This window comes from Adelges cooleyi, unplaced genomic scaffold (assembly GCF_023614345.1).
Source record: "Adelges cooleyi isolate 19-005CV unplaced genomic scaffold, UGA_ACOO_1.1 ACOO_flye_CR_arks_rails_tigmint_CR_PRNA_30, whole genome shotgun sequence".
NCBI lineage: Eukaryota > Metazoa > Arthropoda > Insecta > Hemiptera > Adelgidae > Adelges > Adelges cooleyi.
In genome coordinates this window covers 4,026,311-4,049,287 of record NW_026095971.1, presented here as the reverse complement: position 1 = coordinate 4,049,287, position 22,977 = coordinate 4,026,311, and the positions used below count along the sequence as shown (strand labels likewise).

The 22,977-nt window shown below is 28.3% G+C and overlaps 2 protein-coding genes across 4 annotated transcripts; one reads left to right on the top strand and one right to left on the bottom strand.

The window, feature by feature from the left end:
• Positions 1-454: 454 nt before the first annotated feature.
• LOC126838146 (ATPase family AAA domain-containing protein 3) lies at positions 455-4,736 on the bottom strand. The gene is made up of 12 exons (XM_050572308.1): positions 4,508-4,736; positions 4,251-4,446; positions 3,966-4,179; positions 3,813-3,907; positions 3,574-3,739; positions 3,275-3,432; positions 2,701-2,848; positions 2,089-2,191; positions 1,764-2,011; positions 1,528-1,698; positions 1,249-1,447; positions 455-762 (listed from the first exon to the last, which is right to left on the bottom strand). The coding sequence occupies exons 2-12, from the start codon at positions 4,432-4,434 to the stop codon at positions 697-699; spliced, it is 1,752 nt and encodes a 583-aa protein (XP_050428265.1). The 5' UTR covers positions 4,435-4,446; positions 4,508-4,736; the 3' UTR covers positions 455-696.
• A 2,727-nt stretch (positions 4,737-7,463) lies between these two features.
• LOC126838188 (vang-like protein 2) lies at positions 7,464-13,897 on the top strand. Of its 3 annotated transcripts, none has more exons than XM_050572379.1 (9): positions 7,464-7,760; positions 7,820-7,940; positions 8,020-8,161; positions 8,256-8,469; positions 8,556-8,813; positions 9,612-9,763; positions 11,291-11,675; positions 12,267-12,475; positions 12,550-13,897. In XM_050572379.1, exons 2-9 carry the CDS (start codon positions 7,849-7,851, stop codon positions 12,766-12,768), a joined length of 1,671 nt encoding a protein of 556 aa, XP_050428336.1. In that variant the 5' UTR covers positions 7,464-7,760; positions 7,820-7,848; the 3' UTR covers positions 12,769-13,897. The 3 variants fall into 3 exon arrangements, with proteins under 3 accessions (XP_050428336.1, XP_050428335.1, XP_050428337.1); XM_050572378.1 differs by having other exon boundaries at positions 7,820-7,955; positions 12,550-13,896; XM_050572380.1 differs by lacking the exon at positions 7,464-7,760 and having other exon boundaries at positions 7,853-7,959.
• Positions 13,898-22,977: the final 9,080 nt, after the last annotated feature.

The following is a 22,977-nucleotide window of genomic DNA, read 5'->3' as shown; positions in this document are numbered from 1 at the left end:
TATTAGTTAAACGTGTTAAATGTATACTGTATCTATACATGTATTTGAATTAACTATAAACATAAAATTCCATAAACTCTTATCATATAAAACCCTTATCATTTTATTATTATTGGTTAAATATATATTTTTTATATCATGCTGTTCCGGTTTGTTTTTAGCCTCTAATAAAAAAGTTAGAATTATTAATTTAATGTATAAATAATCCTAAAAAACACTGTTGCTTTTTAAACAATCTGGTATCGGTCCAGACTTAAATGAATACATTTAATTAACATGTAATATTAATATTATATATATTTAATAATCCAAAAATTATCCATTACTGTACTATAAAATAACAATAAAACAATGTATTTAAATATATATATACATATTATTTATGAGTGTTGGAAATCAAATGTTCAGTTTTTTAATTGAGGGTTATTTATCAATTAAATAATAATAATACACATATTGTCAACATTGTGTTTATTCGGTTTTCTTTGATAATAGTTGACATCTGTGTAGATATTCTATGATCTACACTAAACAATTTATTTTACAAAATAATTATACTTTACAGTAATGGAATTATCTAGAGTTTGCTAAAATAAACACCCACTTGAATAGATTTATACGAAATATAACAATATACATATATATGTGAACTATTCCTTTGGTACCAAACTACAATGATGAGACATAGAGTATAACTTAACTTATACTTTTTTGGGCTGTATATCTTGAATCACTTTTTTCTTTGTCACTCATCCACTCCATCTTAAATTAAAAAATATATATTTATGATAAAAAAAATTTGTAGTAACTTAATATTGATAAATTAAATAATACTCTGTGAAAATATGAAGATCTAAAGAATGTGCCAATGATAAAGGATGAAGAAAAAGAAAATCATGTTTATGTAGTATAGAGTAATAAAAACTAATAAATTTAATACAAACCTAAGCATCATTTAAATAGTTATTAAAAATAAAAATTTTAATTAATACAATATATGATATATATTATATTAATAAATTTTAATTTATTTTTAACAAGTAAAAAAATTGTTTAAATGTTTTTTTTAATTGAAAACTTTTTTGAACTAAATACATGAAATTATAAATACTAAATCATTACAAATAATTCATTATTTAAAACGGGAAATAAAAAATAAGCCATTATTTTTTTTAGATGATGCGCTAAATTAAAATGTATTTTAAATAAAAAATGCCCAGGTTCAATATGAAATACTTTTAAAATTACCTTTTGTTTGTGCTGTTTGATAGCATCTTCACATCGACTAAGAATCATATCTTTAGTTAACAGACCATCTTCTGAAGTATAACCCGCTGCTTGCCATGCTACTCCTAATTTGGCAATTTCCCTGCCCGACATACCAGAGGTTATATCTGCCATTTGTTTACACAGAGCACTGTAGTCGAATTTTTCGACATTAAGTTTACTAGAAAATATATTAAAAAAAAAAAAAAATTAACATTGTACACATACATTAAGTAGGTAAAATAATATTTCTTTAATTACACTTTGCCTTTGGTGGTAGCTGGTGTAAGAACATATTTATCAAAATATAACATTATTAGACGCTCACGTTCTTCTTTTCCAGGCAGACCAAACTCAACCATTTCATCTAATCTGTCATTTACAGCCCAATCAAACTGCTCTGGTGTATTACTAGCCAAAACTAACATGAATCTACAACCAATTATAACTTACAGTTGTTGACTTTAATCAATACTAAATCCACCACCATATTTTACTTGTTTGATTGATCTCCAGTTCTATATAAAAACGCATTGAGAGTGGCACGCAAGTTTTCACTTATCATTTCAGAGCTACGTTTGCGTAAAAATGCATCGGCTTCATCGACAAATAATAATAAGCCTTTTCTAGAATTATTTGCCCAATTAAAAACTTTATGCATTTCTGTCACACCATCTTTTCCTAACGGGGCTACATCACCACCAGTAAGTATAGCATAATCCATACCAGAATGCATAGCCAATTTCTTTAAAATATACATATAAAACAATTTTATTTCTATAGTAAAAGCATTACTCAATAGAAAGAGATATTAAAAATTACTTTAGCGAATAATGTTTTTCCAGTACCCGGTGGTCCATACATGAGGATATTTCTGTACATTCCACGGTTTTTCTTTGTATTTAAAGTTGCAATAGCTACTTCACTATAACAAAACACAATAGTTAATTACTTTAGTATTTCATAAAACCCCCCATTTATCAGTTGTTTTAATCTTTTGTTAAATCAAAATAAAATTAGCATAAAAAAGTGCCTAAATTAAAAGATAGTTTTCCGAAATAATTATTTAGCGAGACAAATATAAATATTGAAGTTCTAAAACATGTAACTATTATTTTTAAAACATTTTTTTAATGAAGATACAGGCCAAACGGCTCATTCAAAGTCCTCTTCAACTAATGCAATTAGCTGTTGTTAGGTTTGTTGTAGGAGAAATATCATTTGTTGCTGCTTAAATCGCCAGGTAATCACCCAAACGGGATCAAGCAGAGATTGACTCAGTTGCCGAGTGTCACTTGAGGTAACTACTGCGCCATACCACACCCCATTTAATTGTAGTGCAATACACCATATTTGAGAATTAACTTATTTTATGTTCTTTAGTTCATAAGTTAAATAACTATTTTATTACAATAAGAAAAAAATAATACTTACCCTAATCTAGATTCTAATTTAGGGGGCAAGATAACATCTTTCAATGCACTACTTTTTTTTGTTTTCAGTTCTTTTAAAGTCAAAATTGGATGTCTTATTGTTTCTAATAATGAAAATCTAGATGTTTCACGTACCAATGATGGCTTACCTGAAAGTGAAGACATTCTATATCAGAAAAGTGAAATGTATCAAGCAATAATTTGTGACATACTCTTAAATATCATAACTAAGGTTGAAGTTTAAAATTGTTTGAGTTTTTTACTTCTCCTAATAGAAATATTAAAACTGAAATAAATAATGAAAACCTTAATCCTTTATTTTTAAAATAACAGAAATCGGAGATATTGGAATTTGAGTTTGAAAAAGTAATTTTTTTGAGGAAAATTAATTACAAAAAATCCATTATATTATAAATTTTAAGTTATTTTTCTAACTCATGAAATTTATTTTACATCTATTCTTATAAAAAATGTGGTACTGAATCCAATGGAGAAACTCTGCTCCCTGTCATCAACATCATGCGCGAACGCGACCGTTTTAGAGGGCAAACTTAAACTGAATAGACTATACGTACCTAGTTGGGACTCTACATATTTAGCCGTTACATTGGTAAATCCTTTAGCACTGTAAATCCCTAGTGCTAAAAGCGACAATCCTCCTGCTGCCATCAGTGTTTTGTCCCAATCTGTTAACAAAGCGTTTGCTCCACTGCCAAATATCGAACCAGCAGTTCTGAAAACAAAATGTATATTCTAGAAAAAACTTGAGCAACTTATGGTTATATATATAATAAAATAATATTTAAAAATGTATATTAATTATAATGTTAATTTTTATTATATTAAAAATTATTTCAAGCACTTAATTACTTACTTTATTGATTCTAAAACAGTCTGCCGATGTTCAGAAGCTTTTATTTTTATTTGCTCTAAAATTAAGTCATGATTCTCCCTTTCTGCTTTTGCTCTAGCTAATGCCTTTGCTTCAGTTTTTTTAGCATCTAACTTAGATTTCATCTCAATTTCATGTTCAATTGTAGCTAAGTAATTAATTTTAAAAATAATTACAAACAGTACATAATATAATAGTATTATTTAGTTAAGTAACAAAACCTTTTTTCATTGCTTCTTGTTTAGCTACAGATTCTTCTTGACGCCTTAGGTTCTCTTCATTAGACGCTCGTTGTTGCTGAAGTTGATCTTCATACCTAATAATATTTTCAAAATATAATGTATGAAAAAAAGTGTAACACAAACAATATATACCTTTTACGAGCTAATTGATCTTGATACTGTGAGCGTAACTGATGCTGTTTAGTTTCTTCTGCCAGCAATTTTTTTCGTTCTTCGAGTTCAGCTCGTTTTTGTTCATTGCGAACTTGTTCTAAATGCACTTCATATTCTTTGATTTTAGACTGATATTCAATTTGCTTAGTTGTTTCTTGTTGTTTAGCCAATTCAAGTGCTTCTTTGGCATGTTCTAAAATTAAATTTTTAATAAAATATCTTTTTTATGTACTTACAAGCTATTAAAATATAATATATACCTACTTGATTTCTCTAATTCTTTGGCAGCTTGTGCAGCACGTTCAAGGGCAGATGAATCAAATTTATATGCCTCACCACTAGATGATGTTTGTGGTGGAGCAGGTTTTTTTTCTGAAAGACCCGTTATCTCTTCTAAGTTGGGTGGTTCTGAATTGTTGCTACCACCCATTCCAAAAATCCACGACATAGTTATTAATATCTAAAATTTATTTTTTTATTAGCAACGGTCAAGTCATAACATCAAGTACTTATTTTCTTACAAGGTTAAAATGCCACTAAAATAAAAACAGTAATAGGAAGAACCATGCGGAGTTTTAAGACAGAATTGTTCATAGGAAAGTCATTACAACAAATAAAGTTGTAAAAGAAAACAAATAATAGTAATAATAACAAGAAATTATATACAATTTACAATACGTTGAGTGTAATAAGAAAAAATTATACTGAAATTTTCAACATATTATTTTGGAAAAGAAAATTACGAAAGTGAGACCGAATAACTTCATAACCTAAAATTTACTCATTGTGGCCATTTCTAGAATAACACATATCTTTTTTCTTAACTCTTTCATTACGGTAATCGAACCTAATAATTTTACGAATTTCAAAATGATAATATGATAATTGATAGGTACGTGAGTACGTCTTATGTTAATCTTTTACATTTTTTTTTTATTGACAAGATTTAAATTTAGATGTAACGTATATAAGGAAGCCTAATTTCACAACACATACTTCATACAGATTATTATACATATTATAATAATTTATATATAATATCCTGATATTAATATAGGTGTTATCCTATACATTTAAGAAATATTGATCGTTAATACTTTTTTTTAAATGTTTAAGATGATGGTAAATGAGATTGGCCCGTCAATTATTGTCTTCAGTTTTTCTAAGCGGTTAACTTAAATAACTTTATCCATTATCGATTCTCCATTTTATTGTACATGGTAGCCCTCCCAAGGGCGCCCACAAGTAAAAATTTAGCAGGAGTGCCGCCTATGATTTTGTAAAGAATTTGGGATATTGGATATATTTTTTTTAACTTGCAGAGAAGCTAGGGGAAGGGCGTCCCCCTGTCCTTCCCGTGGGTGTCCTTGTGACCTATCATAATATTATGACTCGCTCCATTTTATCCTCATTATCTAAATACCCATTCAATCTTTCTCTTCTTCTTGGATGTATACCTACTACTGTACATGTCATCTCTCTTACTTGTTTTACTATTTTAATGTATTCTCTTTTTGAACATGCCTTAAAAATCTGAATGTATTGTCTGTCACTTTCTTTGCTAGTTGTCTCTCTTTTATAAGCATATTCGTTCAAAATTCCGATTTCTATCGAATCTGTACATCCGCCTCGACAATATAATTTCAGATACCTTATATTTTCTTATAATCTTTTTTATTACAATATTTTTTTTTGCTATAATGTTATTACAGTATAAAAATTATTGAAATACATTTTGGGAGTAAGTGGTTGTTTAATATTCAGACTGCTTCATTTACAAGTATTTCTCTACTCTATTTACAACTTGTCTTTCAAGAATACCCATATATTTACTATGAATCCTAGAATCCGGGACCCAAGTGTTAAGGGGTCTTCATACCTTAGTTTAAGCACAGACTATAGTCATATAGTCTGCGGTTTAAGTTTACCAAGTAAGAATTAATGCAGCGTGACTGAATTTAATCTTTATCTTCAAATAACATCTTTTTAGTATATTTTATTAAATAACTACACATTTTATAATACAGATTTAACCATCATTGACTTTGTTTTTATATAAATATAATATATACTATAAGACTAATTTGAAAGTAGGTATTTTGGGTGATGACTGATGCGTCTGATATTAGATATATTCTATAGATTCTTGATGTTCGTAAAACTGTTTATTGTATCATTTTAACAATTCACATAACAAATTCCAGGGCACTGCATTTTTTTGTATCTTATGCCGTACAAGTTAGTAGTAACAACTGTGAAATGTCATCTATTCTTATTATATTAGTCACACAATTACTTAGCAACGTACCTCTATAAAACTATTTTTTAGGTTAGCAAACTCATAACTGTACATTTATTTGTCTTCTCATGACTTGAATTCACTTCCAACTCCTATTTTTATTCTTTCTTTGATAGATTTTGAAGTCACCAATATGTATAACATAATAGTATAAGTAATACGTGTTAACGTATGTTGTATAAATTAAAACACCTACAAATATATTTTTTTAAATAATCTGAATTAAAAAAAAAATTAATTGTTTTTAATCAATTATTTTCGAATGACGATTAAAAGGGTTTATGGAAGATCGCCAAACCTGTGGTTAATTTTATTAACTTGTAATGAGTTCATAATTTTAAAGTTTCAGAACCCAGAGATACTACCTACCTCAAGGGTAGCACGGGTAGGCACTGATTACTGAATAGGGAGTAAATAGTAATAATTACTAATTATTAGTAAATATGTAATAAGAATACAGGGTACATTGTAATTTATAAGAATAAAGAGTTTACGGCTTTACAGTCGGTACTTAGAAGACATAGTCACATTGCTCGTCATATATAGGGTGGTCCACTTATCGTGAACCAGTCAATATCTCAGGATTTAATAAGAAATAAACATTTTTTTTTCATATTATTTTTATACAATGTGATCTCAATTTTTCACAATTTTTATTGTTTTTACCCCCTCCCAACTTAAAAAGTTAATAAAATATATACGTTACCAATTACCATTCGAGTTTAAAAAGTTGCTATAAAAACAACTAAGTTGGGAGGGGGTCAAGACAAAAAAAATTGTGAAAAATTGAGATCCTTTGTATAAAAATATGAAAAAAAAATTGTATTTTCTTATTAAACCCTATGAGATATGGAGTGGTTCACGATAAGTGGACTACACTGTATACATCGTACTGAATACCTATAACATTATATTTTGTCGTTTAACGAAATTAATATATATATATATATACCGTTTTTTTTTTACAAACCAAGTTCGTAAATCGTAAGACATGGACAATTGACAAGTGGACTGTGGAGTGTAGACATGTTGAAATGAATTAGTGAGGAAATAAACAGGGTGGCAAATGTAAGAATGTAAAATATTTTGTATCGTAATTGTAACATAACCTGGAAATTGTGTATAATGGTTATATACATATATAAGATAACACCCGAAGTATCACTCCGCGTTCGAGAATCGAGTTACATGTAAACAAAATACTAATAAATAAATATTAAATACCTAGTAGAAAACTAGAAACCATTAAATAATGTAAAGTTATAGTTAAATTATTTAGTAATCATAATCTAATTAGGCACTAAGTATTACCAATAGTTAAGTACATGTAAATGTAATAGATAGTTCAAAATGCTTAACTTTTAAATTTTAAACTAGGATTTAATAATCGGTTTATTATATTTGGCTCTAAGGTACCTTGTTTTAAACTTAACAAGCGGTGTTCATTAGAAGACGGTTGCAATGTTCAGTAAAAGGTAAGTTCAGTAGATAAATAATCTGTTATTACTTTGAACTTATTTTTATACATTTCTAGCTGAATGCATACCGTTTTTGATTACTATAATGGATACTGAGTCTCTCCGGTCTTTGCATAGTGAGCACAGCATCAAGTCAAAATATAAAACTCATTCGCTGAAGTCTGGAAATAATCATAGGTCCAACAATTATAAGCAAGTTGTATTCGTCATAGTGTTCAATAAGTGATACTAATGTCAATGTAATATTTATCTATAGGAATTCTACAAAAATTGGTCGCAAATATTCCGATAGTCTTATCAATCCCTACGATACTACTATGGCACCATATCAAACTACAGTTATGTTAGAAGACACTAGAGATGGACAAGATGTTGTTGAAGTACAAATTCTACCTCAGGTAATTTAATATTAATTTTCTCCATACATTTTTATAATTATAAGTTTTCACTTGTTATTTCATTAAAATACTAATATTTATAAAATACTTCTAGGATGAAAACTGGGGAGAAAATACTACAGCAATAACGGGTAATACGTCTATACAATCGGGATCAATGGAAGAAATGGGAGCATTATGGCCAGATACTGAACAAAAGATTGGTTTTCCTATACTGTGCCATCGTTATATTGCTACTGCCCTGACTGGAATATTGTCAACTGTCGCTTTTCTTAGCCCTCTGGCTATGTTAGTTTTACCAAAATTAGGTAATTTAATTTTAGTCATAAAACATTTAATTGTAGATAATCATTATATATAACCGTAAGAATTTGAATATAATTTGTTGTCATAGGTGTTTTTAGCCCTGCTGTCACAAATTTAAGCCCCCAGCAAAGAGAAACACTACTGAACTGTGGAGCAGAATGTAAAGGAGTGCTAGTTTCGTTAGCATTTAAAATGTTTCTTTTGGCTCTTGCGGCATGGGCAATATTCTTACGACCAATGAGAGCTACAATGCCACGTATTTACGTCTTTAGAGCAGCTGTATTGGCTTTAGTATCAATTTGTTGTGTTGCTTTCTGGCTTTTTTATGTGGTACAAGTAACAGAAGGTATGTGTAGAACATATTAAACGAATCAAATTATTTTACCATTAAAGTCGCTTATCCTTCCATTGTACAGATTAATGATACAATAAGAAATCTGAAAAGGTCTTGAAATTTTCAACATCTCTTCTAAGAGATGAATTTCCCACTTTTTTTTAAATTTTATGTTGGTTGAAATGTAATTCTTTGTTAAAGATTATTCATTTTTAATCAAAGCTGACCAACTTAAAGTCTAAATTTGAAAAAAAAAATGGCTAAGTTATTGGTTAAAAGAGAACTGGTGATTTAAATATATCTACAGGTATATCCTCAACTGCTAAAGCCATTACCTTGAATTAAGATTTAAATTAATACAGTTAAACCTGTAAGACGGAACTGCATGGGATTGAAAGTTAATTTTGTTTTAAGCAATTTCCGTCTTGGTCAGTAAAATTTAAATGCAGAACAATTTGGTAGGACTATACATAAATTCTTTCCCTTTTGTATATTCCAGTTTATTCAGAGTCCATTTTAAACCGAATTCACTGTACAATTTATCAAAATGAATATAGTATTTTAGTAATTCAGAAGAGAATTACAAAAATTGTCATAAATATTACAATAAGCAATTATTTTAATTATAATTTATATATTATCTTATAAAATATTGTTAAAGTATATTCTTATGTAAAGTTTATTATTACATTAAAACCTCATTGAAAATGTACTATTTGACATCATAGCTAAAATGGCTACTTATCAAATATTAAGACAGGTTTATGAAAAAACAAATCAGCAATATTATAATTTAAAATTTGCTTACAGGTGTACGTGCAACAGCAACAGGAGAAGATTTACTTGAATATCGTGCATTGGTTTCTTACGCATCATCCTTATGTGATTGTCTTCTATGCATTCATTATGTGGCTATCGTTTTAATGGAAATAAGACACCTTCAACCATCTTATTACATAAAAGTATGTACAATTTAATGTAATGAATAAAATTTAAAAAGCTATTCATGTTTAGCAGTGGTGAAGCGTCATAAGAGATAATGTCTACCAACTTGGAGTATGGACGAATAATTTTTTTATTATTATAATTAAATTACAAATTATAATGAAAAAATTTATATATTTTTTCAAAATCTTTTTCTTTATTAAAGAATAGTGTAGTTATGGTCGCACACTTGCGGTGTTCGGCAGGCCAATCCAGTAAACATTTTGTTACAGTATAAGAATAGATATGAGACAATGTTGAATTTGTTTCATTTTGCCGGACGTGGAATGCAGGGGAAATCGGAAAACAGGCGGGGTTTATCGTTGTGCTATGAGACATGTCTCTCCGTTCATATTTTTGTTTTATTTTATTTTTAAGTGATTGTTATTATTAGTTATCATCGTCCTGTTATCAACCGCCATAAACTAAACTAGTTATCGTGTTTTGTTTTATACTAATCGACGATTTGTTTATTTCTGCTATGTTATTATCTGGTTAAGTCTGGTTTGTTATTTATTAATTTAAGATCTTACAAGTTCTTACCACAAATAAACTAAATAGGTATGAGTGTAAATAATATTGAGCATAATAATATTTTAATTTGTCAGATTTTAAAATATGGCATTTAAAACTACTTGTACGAATGAAAACGAATATAACATAAAAAAAAAAAGACCGACACTCAATTTAAATTTAAATGGCCTAAAGACCCCGTCTTGCCACTGATGTTTAGAACTTATAATAAATATATATATATATGTATATATATTTTTTTTTAAACAATCCTTATAACATAAAATGGATCTTTTTTTTTTTTAGTAAATTCGTTTAGTTACATTGTGAGATGTTAATTGTTTTAAATTATGTTTAATTAGTACCAGTATAAGTTTTGTGTGATTGGAAAGTGCCTACAAAAAAAAAAAATTATTTCCTTATTTCTACTAAAGAAAACATTTGTTTTCTCAATTTTTAATTTAAATAAAAATACAGTTAACAAAAATCAGTTATATGGGATCAGAATCTATTTATAAACTTTAAAAAATGATGTTTATTAGATAAAAAAATATATTTAATTGAAATGTTTGGTTTTTTTAAAAATAATAATTTTGTGGATAATTTTCAGATCTATCCATGTCTTCAGTTTTCCATTGATATTATATGACACTGACTATATGTTTTGAGTATATTCACGACAGTGGAACAGTGACTATTGCTCTGAAGATATACTCTGCAACAAGTCCGAAACGTCAGTGGAAAACTGAAGATTTACATCTGAAAATTATCCACATAATATTTCAATCCATGAAAGCTTTAACTTATTCATAAATAATAATTAATTTTTATAACAAATTGAAGAAAAATACTACTTCAATAAAGTGAAAGTAATAAATAAACATATATTTTTTAACCTATAAATAATTAAATAGCTGTCAATTATGAATGTAACTAACAATGTGCATACAGCCTGACGCTAATCATTTTTAATATATAATTTTAATATTTAGGTTGTAAGAAGTCCAGATGGTGAGTGTCGTACCTATTCAATTGGTCAATTAAGTATTCAACGGGCTGCAGTTTGGGTATTAGAACGATACTATACTGAATTCTCAATATATAATCCATACTTAGAGCGTTTGCCCGTTTCAAAATCTAAAAAGAATTCTTCAAGCTTCAAATTTTATGACATTGAAGGAATCGCTAATAATACACTTCAGATAAATCATGCTAGAGGAACTATGAATGGGCACCCTAGACGACGTGATTCGAGTCATAACGAACGATTTTATGAAGAGCATGATTATGAAAGAAGAGTAAAAAAGCGTAGAGCAAGACTAATGACGGCTGCTGAAGAAGCGTTTACTCATGTAAAACGTTCTCATCATGATCCCGGTAATTACAATATGTACTACATTGTGATGTACACTTAAATAATCCTTAACATTAATTTTGAAAATATTGTGTTTAAAAACTATTTTAAAATATAAAATACTACTCAACTAAAGCTATACTTTAATTTATATTGAATTTTCACAACAAAATAACAAAAAAATCTGTTTAAATAAATTAACAGACATTTTCTATTACAATGAATAATTTTTTTCTGGGTCTTACGAGTATAAAAATGTTAAATAATTATGTCAAATGAAATAAGAACTATTTTATTATTAAAATTTTTTAAATTATTATTTAAATAATTGGTTTGTACTATACCACCTCCCCATACAATACTTTGCTCACAAGTCATATATATTTGTGTATAATAAAATTCATAAGGAAAATCAATTAAAATAATATTGCTCAGTGCTCTCTTAGTTAGGTAAATTTAATATCTAATAATATATTAAATTGTATAAAAACTAAGATGATAAAATGATCATAGTTTTTCTTAAAAAAAACCTTACATTTTTTTATCGTATCAGCTAATCAATTGGTAGTTAATAAAATTAAAAATATCAAAAACCATCCGATTTATTTATAAAGGTGGTGGTTCAGCCATGGATCCGTATGAAGCTGCACAAGCTGTGTTCCCTACTATTGCTCGATCTCTTCAAAAGTATCTGAGAGTAACAAGACAGCAACCGAGACACACAGTGGAGTCAATTTTGTCCCATTTAGCTTTGTGTTTAACCCATGATGCCTCTCCAAAAGCATTTTTAGAACCTTATTTAAGTGCAGCTCCTGTTTTACAGGTATGTTTTCAGTATTTGTTTTTGTGTTTATTTGTACAACAATTAAATACTATGTACATATATTTTTGTTTTAGAATGAAAAGGAACAAAAATCAGTTCAGTCTTGGTCGTTAATATGTAATGAATTATTGACTAGAGCACTGAATGATGGCACAGTCTTTCAACTCAGGCAAAACGATTTATCTCTTTTATGTACAGTACATACATTACCTCATTTCAGTATCACCGAAGAAGTCATTAACCCAAAATCAAATAGGTTTGTGTTGAGGCTTAACTCTGAGACTTCTGTTTAATACGTATTTTTTTATCTAAAGACTATTTTTGGTATAATTTTTTTGTTTTATGAAATTGGAATCTTACAAAAATGTAAAATACATTATATTTTCTAGTCTTGAAATGAATATATAATATATTCCAAAGTAATATAATACTTATGAAACGTAATGTATTCTATTATATATTTCATAATAATTCTAATTTATTTACATATGCTTAATATTATAGTTGTATAAGTATATACATTTTGTTTTGTAAGTTAATGAATTATTGAAAAACACATTTTAGTGACAAAATGTAGTCGTTGTCTCATATAAGTCAAATGATAACTAACATTTTTATCTATATTGATATCAAATTGACTCTATTTCGGAATAAAACAGTTTTAATTCTATTTCTTCCTTCATTAAATTTATAATTAAAATATTATTCTGACAACCGGAACTTTATAATGTTATTTTTTAACAAATTCTTGAAAAATTGTATTATAAAAGACTGTTTTAAACTAAATTGATTTTAATTATACAACTTCGCATATTTTGTTACGCTCAAATTCGTCGGGGCCATACAAAAATACTTTTTTTTTTCTTGGTAATGAACTTGATTGCCATCATGAATTCTTGCAGCTATGGCTTTGTGTAATAAGGGATTACTATATTATTATTTGTTTAGAATTAACTGCGCCAAGTATATTATTTAACAAAGTTAGACGTATTTTTTATTTTGTAATGAAATTTAAAAGTTTATTTATCAAAAATGTACTCATTTTTAATTATATAATTTATTAGTATTATTATTTTATAATATATTTTTTATTTATTTAAAGGGTATTATCTCTGTGTAATTTTATTTTATAGCTTAATTATAAATTAGCTTATTATATTTGTTGAGGTACTTAAAAATATTTTCTTACCTTTTGGCTTGTTTGACACAATATTATTCTAAATTTAGACGATAAGAAAATGTATTTATATATTTATATATTAAGCTAGATTATTATTTTTTAATTTTTTATTTGTAGTATCTAGTAAGTAGTAGTTAGTAGCTAACCATTTGTAGTGCAATTTTTTTTATTTTTATACTTTTTTTATTTTATTACAAACCAAATAATAATCATAATGTATTAGTAAAAACCCGTAACACGTGTGTGTTATAAAAAAACATTTTATACAATTAATAAACTTGATTATTTAATAAAAATAGCTTTATTTATTTAAATTATTAGAAAATATCTATAAATTATAATTTCACTGTAATTTTCCAATCCATTATCAATTTCTATGTCATTGATATTGAATTCTTTCATAGAATTATAGTATGTTAATTAAAAAAGTTACAGTCTACATAAAGCCTAACGGCTTTAATTATAAGCTAATTATATATTTTTTTAAATTTAGCCTGCTAGCTCCTGAATAGTGATTATTTCTGATGTATAATCTGCTTGCAATTTTTGATGATAGTATGTCTTAATTATATGTTCTGGCCAAACGTTTTCATAACGATGAAGACTCGTTATTATTTTGTTGGCATCTTATATGTTGTTATACGTTTAAAGGAGGCATGCTACTTTCGTATCGCAATTAAGTGTCATTTTTGGGCTGGGGGGCTGGGATGCCATGCTAAAATGTTAAGTTATTGAAAAAATGGTGTACTTTGTTTTGAAGCAGATAAATTTAGACCCAGTTTACTTTTGCATGTAATAGAAGAATGACAAAACTTTTTTAATAATAAAATATGAAGACTACCAAAACAAAAAACATCTTTGATTTCTAATAAAAAAAAAATACCAGTTGTTATTTGTTTAGAACAGGGAACTTTTCAAAACTAATAATTTTTTAGTTATAAAAAGTAGTAACAATAATGGTGATTAGCCTGTAAGTTACTGCTGTTATCTGACGAAATTGACCTATTATTTTTCTGAATATAAATTCATTTTTGATTATAATTAGTGAATATGAAAACATTCATTGAGGACTATAATTTCTATTAGCAATCGATATAATGTTCAATTATGAAAAAGTAAACTTTTATTATAGTATTAATATGATAGGAGACATGGATTCGCTAATGTAATAAAACGTAATAATAACTTTTTTTGTTGTATTATTGTGAATATTTTTTGAAATGTGTAAAACATGTTTAATAGTCAGTTTGTTTGGTATTTAGATTTTAAGTTATAATTAATTATTTTTTACTTTGTTTTTGAACTTGAAACGGTGGAGTTGCATAGGTAGGTAGGTACAGACTACAGAGTTGTGCGACACATTCTTCAAATTAAAAAAAACGACATGTTATTTTTTGTTAGATTGTAAGTATAAAAACACCATAACCAGCATTTAACACAGTCCTAAAGATGGATTATGAAAGACTTTTGGAAGGTTGGAAAACCAATTCGTAAATATAAGTGTAACTGTAAATCGTGTAAATATTTCAGATTGTAAGTTGTCAAATTAAGATTACATAATATAATTATGAAAAAGTATCATCATGGACATAAAAGATAAAATGCCGAACGTAACGTCGGTATAGACAAAAAAAGGAAATGTAAAGATTCGCATTGACATTAAATATAAAAACAATTAATAATCTGAAACGTTTAATGCCCATTGGCCAATATTATTGGTACATTGATTATTTAGAGGAGGAGCTACTTTTTTTTGCACCAAACAGTCGTTTTAAAGTTCGTTTTTTTCTTATATCACACAAAAATGCATTAAGTAGTGTAATAGTTTTTTATATCCATTGATTTTTGAGAGACTTGGTTAACATTTGGAGAGGCTATGCAGCCCTCTCTGATTTCCACCAATGTCTATGCTTTTATTCTGGAGAAAAGTTCTAGTTTAAGAAAGATTAAAATTCTAAAAAAAGTATGCGCTAAAGGCGAAAAATTATGGTCCAATGTCAGTTTTTAAGGAGATTACATGCGGTCGGGTTTTTCAGTCAAAACGCATCATTTTTATTCCATTGCACAGACCGAACCAGTGATTCGATAAGCAATCTGAAAACAGATTTGAATTTTTTATGAAGTTTACTTATGATCGGTCAAGGTACTTTTTCAGTTTTTAATTTTAACCCTTTCCAAATTTGATTTTAAAATTTGAAATTTTATATAATGTTCAAGCGTGTTTTATACATAGTAGGAATAAGATATCAAAAAAGTACCGAGGCCAATCTTAAGTAAATTTCATGACGAATTCAAATCTGTTTTCAGATTACTTATCGGATAACTGGTTCAGCCTGTGCGATGGAACAAAAAATGTATGTTATATTAACTAAAATTGTTTTTACTCATAGACAAAATAATTTAAATTAAAAATAAAACCATGAAGCTTATACAAATTAACCGGTAAATTAATTGACATGATCGAAATTTTTTAATAACACTTTTATCTTAAATATTGCCTATACAAAACTCCTTAAAAACCAACCGCATGCAATCCCCTTAAATGTAATTTTATTAAAATAATCAATAATTATTACTACCTACTCACTTTCAAAAAAAATTGGATTCGTCGAAATGAGCAGAATATAAAATGTATTACCATTGATTATGAATAAAATACAATGTAAATATGTAATAAATATGAACAACAATTAAACTGGCAAAAATTAGTTTTTAAAATAAGTAATTTGTTAATATGTTTTGTTACCTCTTTCTCATACCCATGATGAAATGTCTTATCATTAAATGTCTAAAATACATAAAATCTATAATTTATAAATGTACTGGCAAATGGTATCTAAAAAAAATAGGGCGGACACCTCATCAATGGGTACCATAGGAATTGTTTTGTACAAATATTACAATTTACATTTATTCTGCCTACAATTATTCAATACATTTTTAAATTAGGCTATATGATATAATTTATAAGTACCTAGTAGATATGCCTAAAAATAATGCTTTTACTTCACCTTGTTTTTTGTTTAAAATAAAATAATACTTAGATACTGATGTTTCATGTTTTATTGAATAGACTATTTAATTAATCTGACCAAACGGTTTACAACGATTTGTTCTTTCTTTTATAAATTGTATTATTTTTTTGTCCGAGACAGTCATGTCAATTGCTTTTAAAGTGAAAAAAGGTATGCGAGAGCCGTCTTAATGTTTGTGAATGCGGATCAGTAATTCGGGCCCCGCTTCGAGAATTGAAACAGTGTTGGAAAAAAAAAATAAAAATAAAAAATTCGAGACGTCTGTGCTGCATCTGTGCCTATTTTTTCTTTCCTGTAATATCCTACGTATAGTTTTAATGGCAACAAAAACGGCGCCGACGTCGCGCAAACCCTCTGTCACCTGTGTAATGGTAAGTGACGCAAAATTATTGTATTTTATTATTATTCCTTCTTTTTTTTTACTGTGACATTCACACGCCGTGCCGGCGGCCGGCCAAGCATTATAATAGCATTGTTACGGTCGACGGCTTCATACCTATCATAATAATTATACCCATTACCGAGAGTTGTTGATATAACGATGCCAAAGCTTCTTTTATGAGCTGTATTTTTATTTGGAGTGTTTTTTTTGATTCTATCTTGTTTAATTATTAAATTTAGTACCCGTTCATAGGGCCTAATGGACATTAGCTGAATATTAGGTATGAATGATTATGTCGATTATAATAATTCAATAAGTTATTTTTAACGGTTATTTTTGATGCTATTACGACAGCTTAACATTAATAATATCTAACCAAAGAACTTGAATCTCTTTACAGAATTGAAATTAGACCATCCTATGTAATCGACATTTTGTCTGGCTTTTTGGTCTAAAATAAACAAAAATGCTTTTACTCATAGAAAAAATTATTTAAATTAAAAATCATACCTCGAAGCTTATACAAATATTAAGCGGTAAATTAATTGACACGGTCGAAATTTATTAAAACCTCTTTCTTCTTAAATATTGCCTATACGAACTCCTGAAAAACAGACCGCATGCAATCTCCTTAACAAACATTTTTGATGGATTCATTGAACAATAATTAAAATACGTAAAACTTAACTCAAAGGCAGTTTATACTTTTTGTTCTGATTGAATAACGAGTTAAAAATTAATGCTGTTGCAGCTAATTTGCATTTTTCAATTTCCCGTTAATAATGGACTTTTTGAAAGAGGGTGCTTTTTTTAACAAACAAAAATTATTTCAACGCTTAAATAACTGAATAAATAAAAGGAAAAATCATACAGCTGGTTTATATTTTTCATTTTTTATGATTTTTTTAACGGCGATTGCGGCGGCGTCTATAAACCTTTGATACGCGAGCGGTGAGAGCGTTGTGGAATTCTGTCATCCTAATTAGTACTACCCATAAAACAGCACGTCGTTGCTGTTTATTTTTTGTTACACTTCTTGAGCTGGAGACACAATGAGACGATAATAATATGGTGAGACTGAAAGGAGGGAGACCGCAATGTATCCGAAACGTCTGTTGGTTTACATTTACAATTAAGAATCGGATTTTGCATGAACTGCTCGCTAACAAATTGTAATGCCTGTATGATTTTTAGTTAAATACTCGGAAATACGAAATCACTTTGTTGTAAAAACATTCACCAATCACCCATCCACCCCCTCCCTTATCATAATAATAATATTACTGACGTAATTATATTTACATGACTTATGTTAGACCCAAACAAATTGTACCTCAGTAAGTTTTTAACATTTGTAAGTTATTTTTAAATTTAGGACGGGAGGTGGAATAATGAGGTTGAGAAAAACGTGGTGATAAAATTAACTTCACACTCCATCCTTCCTCCCGTCCTAAATTTTAATCTTTAAAAATATTTATAAAATTGGTTAACGACCAGTAAAAATGTTCAGCAATTTTTTCTATAATTAAAAAGTTAATAAAATATATACGTTACCTAAGTTAAAAAAGTTGATAAGGCTCTAAAAAATACTAAAAAAGATAAACATTTGAATATTATTTAATATTTTAATATAGCATAAACAAAAATGTTGCATTAAGAAAAACAATAAAATTTCAAAAATGTTAAGAGAACTGGTTTAGAGCGTTAAATCACCCGGTATGCCTTTATTTTTTTCTTTTATTATGGCATAGAAATAAGATTTCGCAAAAAAGAACATAGTCGGTAGCATGAATTATTAATTCCAAAGAGTTAAAAAAAAAAAATATACGTTTTTAAGGTTTTGAAGTCGAAAAACGCAAAGTCGATAAATAATTTCTCGATTTTCTGAACCGGTGACCCAACGGCCAACAGGCGGTCGAAGTTATTAGGAAAATTGACTTCCATCGCGCTATAGTAAATATTTCTATGTCTGCTTTCTGCTCTCCTTTCCGAAATAAGCAAATGATAGTGATAGTAATAATAATAATAATAACGCATCAATCTTATTATATTCTGGACCGGACCCGAGCTGTCTTCATCAGTCTTTATGCAATCAACGCATGGGCTTTACACTATACAGGGTGATTTTTTATCAAGGGCCACTCAATATCTCACTGGGTTTAATTAATAATTGAATTGTTTTGTTCCATAGTTTTTGTGTATAATGTGATCTCAATTTTCCACAAATTATTATGTTTCTACCACCCTCCTAAACTAGTTTTTTTGATAGCGACTTTTGAAACTTAAACGGTAACGTATATATTTTTTAAACTTTTTAAATTAAGAATATTTTACTAAAAATTTTGACTGGTCGATAACCAGTTTTGGATAACTATTTTTGTCATTGAAGTTTCAAGTTTTGGGCAGGAAGAATGGTGCAGTGTAGTATTATTTTTATCTGCGCGCACTACCCCTCCCATCCTAACTTTAAAACTCTCATACCTTTAAAAATAATTATCCTATTAGACCTCTTAGAGACAGTCCTTATTAATACATTTATACTCGTTTAATAGAGTAATCCGTTATTAACGGCCGGTTGTTGTCTTATGGATCTCGTGTTGCTGCGCAGCTATTTATTCCACTCGCTTCTACTAAATATAAAGTTATAAGTCGTTTAAAATTGGCAAGAAACAACAGCAACCGCGGACGGACAAATTTGATTTAATATTTAATTTAATTATAAAGTTACCGAGCTGGAAAAGCTGCAGTGATGTGATTGGTTTAGCTATATATTTTATATATTGTTTTTAAAAATAGCATAGTCGTTATTTTGCTACACGATAACTTTACATATAGACTAAAGTAGGCGCTGATAACGTTATAAAAACTTATTTTAAATCAACCTTTATGTTGTTTTTTATCAAGAACTGCTAAAAATGAATCATTAGATTAGAGGACACCACGAAGCTATACACGGGCTAAGCTAACACTTAAAGTTTTGTTTCTATAAGCGCATCGCGTTTGTACGATTTTGTGGTTTGAATTATACTACGTATATATACAGTAAGCCGGAACTGCCTTTAAAATGTATAGTAGCGAGTGCGAAGTCGAGTGGATATAGCGTGTCAAACGGTAATCTGTTTGAATCATATCTAGGGAAAAATATGGCGAACTTAACAGAGTCACGATACAGTGCGGTTTTAATACTACCAAAGTTTGCGAATTGCTTTGGTCACCGGAACAGCCAATGTATATAACTAAAACTTGACAGCTATAAACGTCGAATTAATAAGTAATAAGATAGGTGAGCATATCCGTTCGTAAACAATTCGTGCAGTACCCCTTCTTTTTTGCATAGTGCCGTGACCGACATAGCAAAGTCTCTAATTTTTTTGTTTGCGTTTTATTTTTGTTTTTACCCCATAGGCTTTTAGCGGCACGATTAACGCTAATAAGTGGAATGTTTTTTATTTATTAATTATGCACGATGATTAACGCGCTGCTGTCGTTATTTGAAGTGTTAAACCTTTAAAAGACCATTAAAATATAGAAAATAAACCATTGAAAACCTAAACCGACAGGTCAAAACAAAACAGCTCTCGTTGGAAAAAGTCTTGTCTTATTGAAATACATTTTTTAATTTATCCATAAATCTAGGACAAGTAACAAATTGTTTAACAATAATATATGTTTATTTTATTACGGACGAAGACACAATAATTAGTTAACCGCCTTTGAACATTACCACTTTTTATCAAAATTTAGACCCTTTAAATACTTGCTTTGACTGCTAGTACAGTGGGGTCTTAGTGGGGTTTTAGTATTAATGTGGGAACGATTAGGGTTGGTTGGTCGTTTGTCCATGATTAGGTGTATCCGTTCATGTAACTCATCTCTAGATCGCGCCACCGGATACATTTATGTCCTGTTTCTATCAGATTTATTAGGGGATTTAGTTCAGAGTAGGATGTTTGTTACGTGGACTAATATATAGCTATTATTAAATGCAAACAATGTGCATTTTGTAATATTAAACAAATTAGTTTGTTAAGTACATTAACAAGTAATAAGGTTAGTAATATGCTTGAGCCTTGATTACACTTTAAGTTTGATGATTTACGAAAAGTTCAATCATTAGTCTTAATAAATCAGTAAAATATTTAATCTACAACCAGATGTTGGTAGTCAAAAAGTTAGCAATTTATCATCTAGTCCAAAGTCAGATTCTTTAAATTATTGACAATTTCTAATATTTAGTAATTAATTTATACTTGTGATTATTGTAGAATGTGCTAGAAATTATTTGACATCACTTCTACAAAGAAATACAAATGAGTAGCCAAAACTGATTTTGTACCAACAAATTAATACTGGTATTTGATTTAAAGGTTTTGTGTTAAACCCTTGTCTTAATATAAATTTTCTAAACTTATTATTATTCTGCTAAAAATATATTTTAAATTTAGCCTTATTTCTATAACTTATATTTTTTATCGTACATGATGGGAACTGATTTCCATAACTGATTACGTACACAATTATGTATGTATTTCTTAAAGTTATTATGTGCTTTGATAAACATATAATACGAACTAATCGTATTAATCGATGGTCGAATTACAACTTATTATTCGGTTTTAACTTTCAATATTTTATTAAATTTAGAACTACCCGCACAGAATCGACGTGCAGACTTTGTCGTAATAGAAAGGAGTAAAGACCGTGGTCTTATTCTGGACCCGACAATTCGTTGGGAAACAAATGACCCACAGCAAGATAGTAAAGTAGAGGAAGAAAAGAAAAGTATCTATGAACCGTGCATTCCATGGCTTCAGAAACAATATGAAATCACAAGTTGGGAAGTATCTGGACTTTGGTTTGGAGCTCGGGGTACAGCCTCAGGATTCTTAAAATCATTCTTCCGATCATATAACCTCACTACAGATGACCTTATCCAAATATACCTATCTATTTTGAAAGACACGTTAGACATGATAAATTACCACTTGTATTCATAGCAATAAGTTTTCTCTGTCTTACTGTGTGTGCATTTTGTATAAATATTTTATTGTTCGTTAAATTTGAAGATCATCATGTAATCTAATATATTATTGAATTTGTTATTTATTTATTTGTACTATAAATTTAATAGTGTTTTTTTTGTATTGTGAATTTAGAATATTGTCTTATGTATTTGATTATTGAGTAGTATTCTGTGTCTTTTGGCAACCCGCATGGCGAAACACTATATTTAAATTTTAATTTAATAAAAGTTGTTTCTCTCTAAAAAATAAACGAAAATACGAAATAATTTTTTTTTCGAGTCCAACTAATGTTAAAGCAATTTTTTTTTTAGAAATCATCAACCTTATTTTATTATTTTGTACGTAAAAATCAATTATATCTGAAATTATTTTTTTAAAAATATTTTTATTTATTTTATATATGGATCATTAAGTTAATATATCAGTTTAGTTTTTGTAAAATACAAGTAGAAAAATAACTTAAATACAAATGACAACATACATAGGTGAGGAATCTTTACCAAACTATATTGATTTAACAAATTATTATAAAAATGATAATTTTTGATTTTCCAAGTTTAAATAAATAATAAACTATTTTCTTATTTCAACATTTACTTTAAATTATTGATAAAAATAATATTGATTCAATAGAAAGTAGTACTTCTTAACTCCCACTATATTTAAGCTATTGACGGTAGAGCTTCTTTTAAAGTGGCCCGACCTTAAAAATCTTGAAATAGGTACGCCTTTGGGCGGTTATTGTACATATTTCGTTTTGTCGCTAACTCCGTTTAATATTTCAAAAAGAAAAAATAACATGCCGCTCTTGTTATGGGCGCACGCACTACACATACGCCGAATGATGTGCTGCAGCTGTACCTTGGCTCTTTGTCACAATA

Bases quoted from the DNA above. Each gene is read 5' to 3' on its own strand.
- LOC126838188 (XM_050572378.1), top strand. From the start codon at position 7,849: ATGGATACTGAGTCTCTCCGGTCTTTGCATAGTGAGCACAGCATCAAG. The intron at 8,162-8,255 runs GTAATTTAATAT...AAATACTTCTAG, and splicing joins AAGTACAAATTCTACCTCAG to GATGAAAACTGGGGAGAAAA. The intron at 11,676-12,266 runs GTAATTACAATA...TTATTTATAAAG, and splicing joins ACGTTCTCATCATGATCCCG to GTGGTGGTTCAGCCATGGAT.
- LOC126838146 (XM_050572308.1), bottom strand. From the start codon at position 4,434: ATGTCGTGGATTTTTGGAATGGGTGGTAGCAACAATTCAGAACCACCC. The intron at 2,192-2,700 runs GTAAGTATTATT...GTTTTGTTATAG, and splicing joins AAATTAGAATCTAGATTAGG to TGAAGTAGCTATTGCAACTT. The intron at 1,699-1,763 runs GTAAAATATGGT...AATTGGTTGTAG, and splicing joins ACTGGAGATCAATCAAACAA to ATTCATGTTAGTTTTGGCTA.